Raw genomic sequence first — 12,006 nt, 5'->3', positions numbered from 1 at the left:
CAGATTCTCCCATCCTCACATGTAGGGACTGGATCTGCAGACCTTTGTAGTCAGGATTTCACTCATTTGTTTATATAGTTAGTCCTGTTAGTTTTTGTGCAGGTCTTTCACAGTGATTTGTAGTGAGATGATTTAAAAGCATACTGTGCACATCTGCAGAGCCAGCCCTTGGCCAGATTTGGAGGAAGCAAGGACCTGGGCTGGAAGAGCTCTGGGACAGCTGGGTTAAGTGCCACACGCCTCCACACTGGGGCTGGCTCTGACCTACAGGCTCCCACCAGAGACTTCTACTGTGTTTCTGTGCCAGAAATGACCATCTCCATAGCTGAGCCACTAGTAGTGACTGTACTGCGCAGGGCTGACTGCAGCCAAAAACAGGAGAGGGCTGTGACAAAATAAATCAGGCTGGAAATTGCGTGGCTGAAGAATATACACAGGTTTGTTCCTCCTGATAACACTGCAGAGCTGCTAGCCTCTAAAGGAAGTGCAACGCCCTACGTTATGAGTTTGCATCCTGAGATTACACAGAGATCCATGGAGCTAAGTGGAAACACAACAGAATTGACCTCAGCAGACTAGGAAGTATTTTAGACTCAAGCATTGTTTTCTTATTTGAACAATTAACAGCTTTGCTGTCATCATTTTAAAGGCAAATAATCAAAAAAATACATATACTATTAGTATTTTATCTTATATATTCTTTTAATTTATCAGTATAAACTTCACATTGCCTCTATGATTACAGAGTGCCAACACAAAGATTTTGCTTCTTTTTTACTGTGGTTTCGTGTTATTTTAGAAGTAACCTATCAAGTTCAGGGATTTTGACAATTTATACAAGATGAAATTGGTCCCATTAGTAAACTATATGAAAATGAAGTGTTTGATTTTTTTTATTACCAAAATAGATGCAGTAAACTGCATTTGGGTGGGCCCTCTCTGCTCACTGTCTGAAAAGGAGCCTTTAGAACTGAGAGAGGCTGAGGGAGGGTAATGCTTAGGTTTTAGGTAGCCTGAGTTAGATGACATGAACTCAAGCTCCATTCACAGAAAGATTTATGATATATTTTGTGGAATTTTACATATCCAGAATATGATTGTTGTAAATTCTATAGCACTACTACTCCTCCTACTCTGTAGTATTTAGGAGATGCTGGTTATGATAGAAAATATTTCAGGAAGACCCTGTGTTATGGGGTGTGCTTATAAAGCTCTGCCTTAGAATCACAGAGTCACCATGGTTGGAAGGGACCTCTGAGATCATTGAGTCCAACCTCAAAAAAACCCCAATAACTCAAACAACGAAAACAACAAAACAAAGACCACAACACCCACCCACAAACCAATAATCTTGGGCACTAGAGCATGCCCTGGAGAGCCATGTCTACATGTTTCTTAAATACCTTCAGGGATGGTGACTCCACCACCTCCCTGGGCAGGCCTCCTTGGTGATTACGTGTCAATTTGTTCAGAGGTTAGAATGGAGATGGGATCTGCAGGTCAGCTTTGGCTGTGGAATTTGAGGAAAGCATGAGCCAAGAATTAGGTCAGTGCTGAATGATTTGCCACTGTTCTGTCTACCCCGAAGAAGGAAACTAAATTTTGCAGTGTTTCGCTTTAGTGTGTTATGTGCATTTCTTTGAGGAACGAAATGAAAGCTTGCTTTCCTATCATGTTGTAGGGTGCAACTATAAACATGACTGAAATATTTTTAATGTGGTATGAAGGTGACGTGCATCACAAAAGCCTGAGATAAGAAACTACGAATCTCATGCAGTATGTAGCGTGCATGAATATGCAATAAGTAATATACTGCTTTAGAAAGTCTCTTATACGTTCTCAGAATTTTCAGAAATGCAAAAATAATTTTTGTTTGATGTGTGCTTTGCAGCAGTTCATTATTACTACCATCCTTTGTGTTAGGAAATATACCTTTTTAATTGGCTTCATAATTCATGAATGTATTTCACGCATTTCTTGTACACATAACTGGATTATATATTTTAATTGGTAAATGTAACTAAATAATTTAAGATTATTTGGGACCTAAAGATTGATTGCCCAGGAATCCACATTTGTTAATGGGGTAATAAAGTGTTCAGAATTCCCTGCCATTTCTGTGACCAATTACAGCCAATTAACACCACCTTAATTTCAGCTCCAGAGTGTTTAATATTTGGAGTAAATTGATAGTGATTTAGCCAGTCACCTAAAGGCCAGACTAAATCAAACCTAATGAAACCTCACCAAATTTATGAAACCCCAAACTAACCACAAAATAATCTCAGTGAAAATCCAGCAGAGCCACACAGCATGGTGAGCTTGCCGCCTTATTGTGACTGCTATCATAAAAGAAAAAAGAGCAGGCTCTTTGTTGTGGATAATTCAGTTTGCTCAACCATGAAGAGGCTTTTTAGAGACCTGCAGCAAAGGCAGATTTCTGCGGAGGAAATGCCTGTCAATGACAGGAATGGGGAACAAATAGGATCTGTAGCCACGGAGCTCCCAGCTCCACAAGAAGCAGCAGGGATTCCAGTCAGATACTCTCTTTAATGTTTTGAGGTTTTGGTGTGTTTTTTTTTTTTTTTCCTTTTTAAGTTAATGGCAAAACATCTGGCCAAATTGTTGTGGAGTTTCTCACATCAGCTTTTGACTAACACAGCCTGAAGTCACCATTTCCCTGCCTTAGCTTGTGGTCACTTCTACTACTGTCTTGCAGCCACAGAAGGCTTTTGGCTGGCCCTGGGTAGTCAGGATGATATAGCTATTAATATTCTCCAGTAGAGGAAAACTAACAAACAAACAAAAAAATTAAGAACCGTATATTCAGAAGAAAAAAAAGGCAATAGAAGGTAAAGAACAGAACTCCAACTTGTACACTGTGGTCAACACACAGACATTAGTTTTCCCAGTCTTCTGCATGAAAAAGCTGTAAGGTGCAAAACCTGTTAGGTGCAGAGTGTTTGTTTCATCATTAAGGGAAGTCGGCAATATATGGCTGTTCTGCTAGGTTTATTTGGTGGGGTGTCTTGGTGAAATAATCATTATTAGGAATACACACATCCGTTTCTCTCCAGGAATGATCATACTGTAGTCATTCTGCTGGGCTCGCGTTCACCGGAAATTTTTAAGAACTGTGAAAAGAATTATATTTATAATATATTTACTCCTGTATTTTATGCCAATATATCCACCAGTTTTAAAACTAATAGTATTTTTGCACTTATTCAGGAAAAAGAATTAAGTTCTGGCTTAGTTTACAGCACCAGCAAACTTAATGGAACAAATGACTTTGTTTCCTGGTTCAAAAGGTGTTTCACAGTTTCACCAAACTGAAATAATTGGTAAAAGCTTCTCCATGCATGCAAAACCCTAGATAAATCTCCTACAGAACAAAGGAGTGGGAGGTAAAAAAAAGGTGTTGGCCTTGCTGTGCTCACTTTGGAACTCATCAAAACAGTGCTATAGTCTTTTGAAATACAGTATTTACTGTATTTACAGGTGTAGTACGGAGCATGAATAAACAGCTTACATATTTTAAAGTTCTTAATGAAATTCTTAATTGAATTATATGGGACTTTCACTAATGTATCCAAAAGCTACAAAACAATTTTTTTCACTGTCTTCCATAATGATAAAAATGATTCAGGGATTTAAACACAATTGTAGTTTAAAGAAGGGCAGCCTAGTTGACATCTTGCTTCCCATGTTTCTCTCTGCAACAAATCTTACAGCTGAGTTATAAACCCCTAGAAAATGAGTTTATCCTGGAAAAAAAAAAACAGTCTATGAAGTACTGCTGTACTTCAAGTAGTGTGTTCATCCCAAATGGTCTAGCATATATAAGATGATAAATTGTGATAGATCAACTTCATGGGGTCATGAAGTTGAAAATGTGAAATTTCAGAAACTGAATTAATAGGGAAAGATCTGAGAAAATAAGTCTTGCATGCTTAAATGCACTTCGCAGGGTACAAAACAGAAACCAAATTACTGGCCCATAATGGCATTTGTGAAATTGCTAATTTTAAACAAATAAACAAAACCAGTAATTCATTTCAGTAACAATTGCAGTAATGTATTTCTTTGGTTATTTGCTCTGGAAGAAATCAAAATAGTTCAACCAGAATAAAATATATGTAATACATTCCTTTCAGCAGTAGAATACGTATGTAACTTGTGAAAATACCTGTGCCTTATTTAACCGTTTTTACATTGCTCTGATTCATACTGTGCTATCTCACACGTACAGAGTATTGTTTTTCTTTTTAACGAACTCCAGTTTCTGCTACATAAAACAGCAGCCCCACAGAGATGAAATAACTCCTCACTTCACTCCGCAACTGCTTCCTTTAGTCAAGCAACAACCGAGGATGTTCATTCATGCTAACGGTGTTTCTTCCTTTTTTTTTTTCTTGTTTTGTTTTTATTGGCCTTTCTGGGGTTGGTTCATCCCGTTGCCATCTGCTGTAGGCACCTATTCACAACATTGCGATGATCCCTGTTTACCACCTGGTAAAGACCTTCTGCCTGCAGTGTTCTGAATGGCCAGAGATAACCAAGCACGGGCACCAGCAGAGTGCCAAGGACGTGGCAGCACTGCTTCTCTGCTAACCCCAACTCTGGCTGGCTGGGGCTGCCAAGCTCATTGCAATTGCCTCTTCCCCATATTCACGCCGTGCTTGAAATAGATCTGTCAGCTCAGAGACGCCCTCACCCCGGAGATTCCCAGGAAACAGTGGCAAGCTGAGATTCCCTCATTTTACCCTCATAAATGCCCTTTTAAAATGGCAGCGTACAATTATTTAACAGCACTGACTTTTTAATCTGAAGTTAAGATCTGCGTTCTTCGTCAGATAATTGAATCCTTAGAACGATAGAAAACTAAAGTTTCAAATTATCTTAGATAAACTATCTGGTTTTCTCAGAACACATCACCTAATTAGGGTCTGATCCATCAAATTAGAAGCCTTTCAGCTGTTATCAAATCAAATTATATAAACTACATGCAAAGCCCATCCTAAACCTACATTCCTGTCCATGTGTATGGCTATATCCAAAGTACCTGATACTTCGTCACTCTTTGTGAATTTATTTCTAAATTTTGGCAACTGGGTTTTAGCTATAACTACTTTGTTCTCATTTCGGGTAAAATGTTTTTGTTCAATTTGAGGTGAGGTTTTCTCTTTGGACTTGACCTCAATATAATTGTCTAAGGCTGGTATTATAAAGAGTCAGGAAAGATTTATACTAAAGACTGTAGTCTTCATATCTACAGTTTAAGTACTGATAAAATGGAAATTACTGGGTAATGTTGAGTCTGAGCTTTCTTTGGTATTGTTTTTGTACTTATAATTCAGTACACTTATAATTAAAAATTAAATTATAATTTTTATACTTATAATTCAATGATACCCACCACAGTTTGTCCTGAAGCTTAGTGCTGTAACCATGACAAAAACGTTAGTCTATGAAATAGGAAGATAAGACCTAAGGACACCTATGCTGATAAACTGGAATAAAGGAAGACTTTATGTGTGTATTGAGTTTTATACATTAGATACTACTCTTCAGAAGACTACAGAGTAGAGACAACCTTGTACTACTAATAAAAAATCTTAAAAATATATAAACTTTAAAATGCAGCTGTGTGTATTTATAAGATAATATTCTACTAAAATTAGGATATGTTTTATTATCACAAAGTAGTATTAGGCTTTTGCATTTTATCAAAAATGACAGAAATTCTCTGTCTTCATCAGCTCTACCTTGTCAGTATCAATGAATTAGATTATATCTCGTAGATCAATCTTTACACCAGATAATTACCATCATTTGTAATTTAATTGCATTAATTCACTGGAGTCAAAATATGTAATTGATGAAAATCCAACAATTATTAACTGCAATTTATTTAACAAAAAAAACCAAACCCAACCCAACTTTAAAATAGGTTAAACTCTGAGTATATATTTAACGATTTGATAAGCAAAAAAGATTGATAGGAGACTATATTCCTGGTAGAATTATGGAATAACGGCTGAAGTGATTTGCACAGATAAATCAATTAGTCACTTTTTGCTGTGCACTTCACAGGAATAAATGACACAGACTATGAAACATAACCAAATTTGCTGGAGGCATTACAACAAATCATACCATGTGATTAATCAATTCCTATTTCCAGAAGCCACTGTTAAAGTACCCATTATCAATCCTGATTAAAAAAAGGTTTCTTCTGTTCACAAAATACCATAATTTTACTAAAGTTGAAGTGACTTCATGGGACAGAAAATTATTTTCTGTCCCATGAACATACCTAATGCTGATTGAAGAACTTTAGAAGTCTGTCACTGGTTGATTTCAAAGATCTGTGTTAAGTGTGAATTATTAGTTACCATTAAATATATGAATTCTAATTTCAAATTGATGGGATTAAAAATTGTGATCCAAGGGGAGTTCAAAATTGAAGAAGTTAGTTGGTCAGAATTCCTGTTCTCACATTTTGAATTTAATTACTGTTTCTGTACCAGTAATGCTGGAGAGTTTAATTTTGACATAATGATTGTGAAAGCCAGTTTCAAAATACATAGGGAGTTTTCAGAAGTATTTAATACCTATAACATATCTGAAATTATTTCTTAAAGAATTATTTTAACCAGATTTGCATATATTTAGTAAAGGAAAAAAAGTTTTCAATTTTTCTTGCAGATATCTACAACAAGTAACAAACATTTTCCAAACAAATTCAGTTGAGTTTTCCGACAATAGGGTATTGTTGAAAGGTAGTATACAAAGTCCTTTGATTTGACTGGGATTCTTTCTCCGTCAGCTTTAAATCTTCAGATTTCCTCATTTTCCAGAAAGTTCTAGAAATTTTTATAAGCATTGTTGGTGGTATCAGTGCTGTTTTGGAATGCAAGTTATTTATTGAAGTGAATAGTCGTATTGACCTAGAATTAATTATGAATGTAGTTACAAATCTAAGTGCTTATCCAAAGCACACGATGGCAAGAAGGATTTAAATATGAAACAGGACCACTAATAGGATCCATGTCACGTACCTCAGTCATGAAAATAAGGTGTCATGGCCATGTTAATTTCTCAGTTTTCCTTTCCTTCCTAGTTAATGAAAAGGGATGGGCTTCTTTGGTAATTAATTCATATAACTCTAAAAACCATGTCAGAGGAAGGCAAGAGACTTGTCTTCTGAAGGTCACAGTATGTCTTTTTGTGCTGACTTTTGAGGGAGTCTAGAAACCACCAGCAGTTCAACACCTGGCTTTCAGGTACATTTGGCTAGATAGGATCATCTGAATTTAAACTGTGATTAAATGAAATTACATACTGTCAACAATAGGGCTTCAATATTAATTGCATGTTTCATCCCTGAGCTTAACCTGATGAGTAACCATTTGCTTCCTTTCCCCTCCTTCCTACTTCGACAGACATTTAGTATTTTTCCACTACATTATCTAAGAGGAACAATTGGCTCAGTCCCTATTTACAAGTTCAGCAAAACGTAAAACTTCACAGCCTGTATCTGAGAAATACTCTGTATTCATAAAGGCTCTTTACGGTCTAAATTCAAGATCCTGCCTCTGCTACTCCCAGTACAATAGATGATATATGATATATCATCTATTAATTACAGTTTATAGTTATAGATTAGTTACAAATTATATATTACATACTATATAACATATGCTAGCAAGAGGAGTATATTTTGAGGTTAGTTTTAGAATAATTTGTGTTCTTATGTCTGCCAAGAAATGAAGTATCAGACAGAGGACAACTAATCCAGTCTGAATGTGTTGAATCCAAGACTATTCTAAAAAAGAATTCATCATCCTGTACCCTTGCTGGGCATCTGTAAATAAAAAAATAATCAAAATTACATCAAAATATGAAGCTCAAACTTTGTTGTGAAAATCTGCATTCTCTCACCTTCACTCTTGAAGCAAGAGTATGCAAATCCTCTGGAGATGGTTATCTTTTTTTGCATGTGTGTGAGGCAAATGGCATTTTTCTCTCTACTTGTTACCCCTGAATTGCTTTATTTCCCTTGTTTCTTGTGTGTTTTGTTCTACTGGGGAAAGTACCTGCTATTGTCAAAGTTGTCGAGAAACCTAAAAGCATGGATTTGATCAGTAGTAATTTTCACTTCAGCATTACCTGGTGTGGTGCTCTTAAGCATTTTAGGACACTTTGTTACTGTTAGCATTACTTTTTAAAAACGTAGGAAATACAAAAAAAACTTAAACAGAAGATCTGTGCACATGGAGACAACTTTTTAGGCCTGTGTCAGACTGCAAGTGGATCTTGCAGTATATCTGTTTGTATACAAAATTTAATTCAAAAAAAACTTAAACAGAAGATCTGTGCACAAGGAGACAACTTTTTAGGCCTGTGCCACTTGCATCAGACTGCAAGTGGATCTCGCAGTATCTGTTTGTATACAAAATTTAATTTTTCAACTACCACTAAAGTGTCCTCTACACAGGCCCAAACAGATTTTTCTAAACTTTTTATGTTAAACAGGATTTTCGACTTGGGCCTGTTAGTGTAGGCGTGACTGGGGAATTTCGCCTCTGGACACTTACAATTTCTAATCCCTTTTCATAGTTCGCTATGAAGTTGTTAGGAATTAAAGACCAGGATATGATGTTGAGAGCTCTGATTCATCAGCAAAGATGGCTTGCCTTGGGGTGGTTGGAATAATTTCCTCTGCTCTTGATCATCTTCTTCTCTGAGCATTTTCCTTGCCTGCCCGGGGGGACAGCTCTGCTACCTGTGAAGCAGCTCTTGAACTGCTAGTTGATAGAACCAGTATATTAAAATAAATTGACACCAATTCTTGTTTAGTTTACAGCTGTAGTCCCTGCAGTTGTAAAAGCCTCTGGCTGTAAAAGCAACTGAGCCATCCCTAAGCAACCAGTGGGTAAAGGGTAGGTGGCAGCCAGAGTGGAAATCAAGGCAGCTCTCCGAAGCTAAACCATCCCTGCTTGTGAATCAAAACCTCAGTTATGTTAAGACCCCTCTGGACATGTCCATTCTATTAGTCCACTTGGACTTCTCAGCGTCACCAGATTCAAATGAAGTGCAAGTAACATCAAGGGTCGGGTTGCAGATTTACTTTTTAATAGCCTAAATATTATAGAATCATAGAATCATTATAGGTATTCATTCTCCTGGTAAATACTTGAGAAAGAGTATTTGTCACAAATCAGTTGAAAAAATGAAATCTCTACATCTCAATGCATGAGGCCAATGCAAATAAATAAATGCCTTATAACAAGAAAAGTAAATATTCCCTGTTATAGTTCTCAGTATTTCTGAATACAATAGTGCACACAACAGTACACTTAATGAAGAGATCATGCATATTTATTTGCAGTTATGTAATTTTATCATAGCACGTGATTAATTTATTTGATGTGCCTGATTGTTCAGTAGCATATCTCTATATAATACAATCTTCAAAAAAACGTTAACCAAAATATTTCTTGGGTTTACGTTATTTATAATCAGATCCAAACCAATAGAAAATCAGTCTGGTCTTTTCTGTTTTGGATTAGTTAATTAGAAATAAAAGGAACTATTTAATGATACATTTAGATTTCAAATACAGTGACCTGTATATTTCATTACAGCACCTTAGAAAATAACTGTTCATACTGCTGCCATCAAAGAAATTGCTTCAAGCCTGCACTTTGCCTGTCTTTGTAACCTTCAAGTCCATATGAGACTACTTCTGATGGCTGCTAAGATTTGTCGTGTGAGTCAGAACACTGCAACCAGAAGTAGTTCTGAAGAGACTTGTGTTTAACTTCCTACTAAAATATTTGCATACAGAAAGATGTGGTAAACAGAGATACGGTTCCTGTTTTGATACTGTTAAATTCAGTGTCTACATTTCTATTGAAACTCCTAGGAACAAGACTAGGCCAACGACTCAAATCATATTTGTGATCTATCTTCCATTGTCTCCATTTGTGGGAAACCATCACACACATAGGGCAATTACACTGTCTGCCATTCCAAGTACAATGAACAGTACCATAGGCTGGAGGAGAGTTGTCCCTCTTCCTAAGCAGTGTTTGCTACAGATTTCGAGAAAATAGAAGTCTGCTGGACATAAAGGTCAGAAGAAATACTCTGTCAGAGGCTGAACAGTTGGTCTGAAATATTGTGTCAGCATAGAATAGGGAGAAATCTGGTGAAATGACAATTGGAAACGCCATTAATACTTGTATTGCCCACTGGTGGTTGCTCTCCCTGAGTGTGGATACTGTGGGGAGCAGCGGCCTCACTTCCATTAGAGGTCCCAGGAAGGTGCAACACATTAAACTGTGCAGCTTCCTTGTTTGCCAGATGACTTGCCTACAGCAGCAGCAAGACAAAAACTGGTTAAGTATGCAGATGTGCACAAGTGTACGTGAAATAAAGTCTAAGAGACTTGTAAGAGAAGAACCAGACACACAGGAGTACCTGTTTGAAAGTGGCTGTCTCTGTGACACAATTTGACTATGCATCCCCCTTCATGGTGGCCTCGGGATTATTTTGGCCCAAATACACACAGCTTTCTTCTTTCCATCCTTTACATGTACTCTATGGCAATGATACGACCTATCTGCTCAAAAATTTCCTCAGCCAGGACTTGTGTAAAGGATAGGGCACACGGGGAGATGTGACACGAGGAGAGGTGAATCCTAAACAGGCATCAAGAGGCAGAGCACCTGGACCAGAACAAAAAACTGGTCTGAAAGGAAAAGATTATCTAAAAAGGATGAATATTGGGTCAAATCAAATCTTTATTTATTCTTTGCCCAACCAAGCCTCAGAAGAGCCAGAACTTGGAGCCCAGTATCAGACCAAATTATCCATTGGGTTCTTAATCACTCTGCGAACAGCAAGTGCAGTAGGATACAGTTTATACCAGTCTTGCACAGGAAGGAGAGCTGTCCTCAGACCCTGGAATAATAAGTATTAACATTCACAGTCTTTGTTTCTGTTAAAGGAGGTAGTATAATTAGCCTTGTATAAAATTAAGATCAACTTTAATCACTGAAGGAGGTCTTTTTGTTTGTTTTTGTTTTTCTTTTTGTTTTTTTTTTCAAACCACTTTTGTTTTAAACTCTGCACTCAGGAAGATCTGTTAACAAGCTCAGCACAGAACCACTGAGAATCATTCATGAGACATTGGAAGAATCCACTGATTGGCTTTATGGCTTTATTTCTTTTCTGTCTGACATCGTATGGAGTGATGATGATGACAGTGATGAAGGTATTTGTAATGTAAAGACTTCTGTAACTGCTCTAACTGCTGTTTTACATGCATCATGTTGGCTTCCTCAGCTTTTAACCTCACAGACAAGAAGGTCAAACAAAATGAAAAGTGAACGCTGTTGCTAATAAAGCATCTACTGGCTATTGCAATCAGTAAATTGGTCTCTTTGTTAGCTTTCATCTCGTGTTTAATGTACCATTACAGAAAAGCTGTCAGAATTAAATATTACCATTAGTACATCTTGAAGTAAAGAGTGCTAATTTATACAAGCCTTCAAAGCTGCAACCAAAATATGCGTCAGGATATTGCTTCAGAGAATAGCAATAGCTATTTTCTTTTAATCAGCAAGAATCTGAAGAACCCTGGTAAATATACAAGATAGACCAAGAAACTTGTAAGTTTTTTATTTGATATATTGATGACAGGACAATTTATTGAAACACAAAATAAAAAAGGAAAGAAAAAATAACATTTTGGCTGAACTAAATGGTTTTTGGATGGATATTGCAAATAATTCAGTTTACTATAAATTTTGGTTCTGCCATTATAGTAACATTCTTCATCTGACATCATCGGATAAATGAAAGTACACTGCTAACGTTTCAAGTTTGGAAATAATTATCCTTCTGTTATAAAAAGAAAAAAAGTAGTTTCCTGGTATGAGCAGAGCAGTAGTGGATCATCATGTCACATCATATTGGTCATTGTGACAAGCA

The 12,006-nt window shown here is 36.7% G+C and overlaps 1 protein-coding gene across 5 annotated transcripts in view; it reads left to right on the top strand.

Moving 5' to 3' along the window:
- The window catches only part of TRDN (triadin), a 92,948-nt gene that overhangs the window by 52,574 nt on the left and 28,368 nt on the right, over nucleotides 1-12,006 (top strand). For 4 of the 5 annotated variants that reach the window (XM_014966351.1, XM_014966355.1, XM_014966354.1 and 1 more), the window contains 2 exons: nucleotides 4,474-4,515; nucleotides 11,150-11,287. In XM_014966351.1, the coding sequence (XP_014821837.1) occupies nucleotides 4,474-4,515; nucleotides 11,150-11,287 (180 nt within the window). The remainder of the gene's footprint in view (nucleotides 1-4,473; nucleotides 4,516-11,149; nucleotides 11,288-12,006) is intronic. The other variant, XM_014966353.1, reaches the window with a different exon arrangement.

This window comes from Calidris pugnax, unplaced genomic scaffold (assembly GCF_001431845.1).
Source record: "Calidris pugnax isolate Ruff unplaced genomic scaffold, ASM143184v1 scaffold31, whole genome shotgun sequence".
Lineage (NCBI taxonomy): Eukaryota > Metazoa > Chordata > Aves > Charadriiformes > Scolopacidae > Calidris > Calidris pugnax.
Note: the sequence above shows the minus strand (reverse complement) of the source record. Positions and strands in the feature narration are given on the sequence as shown.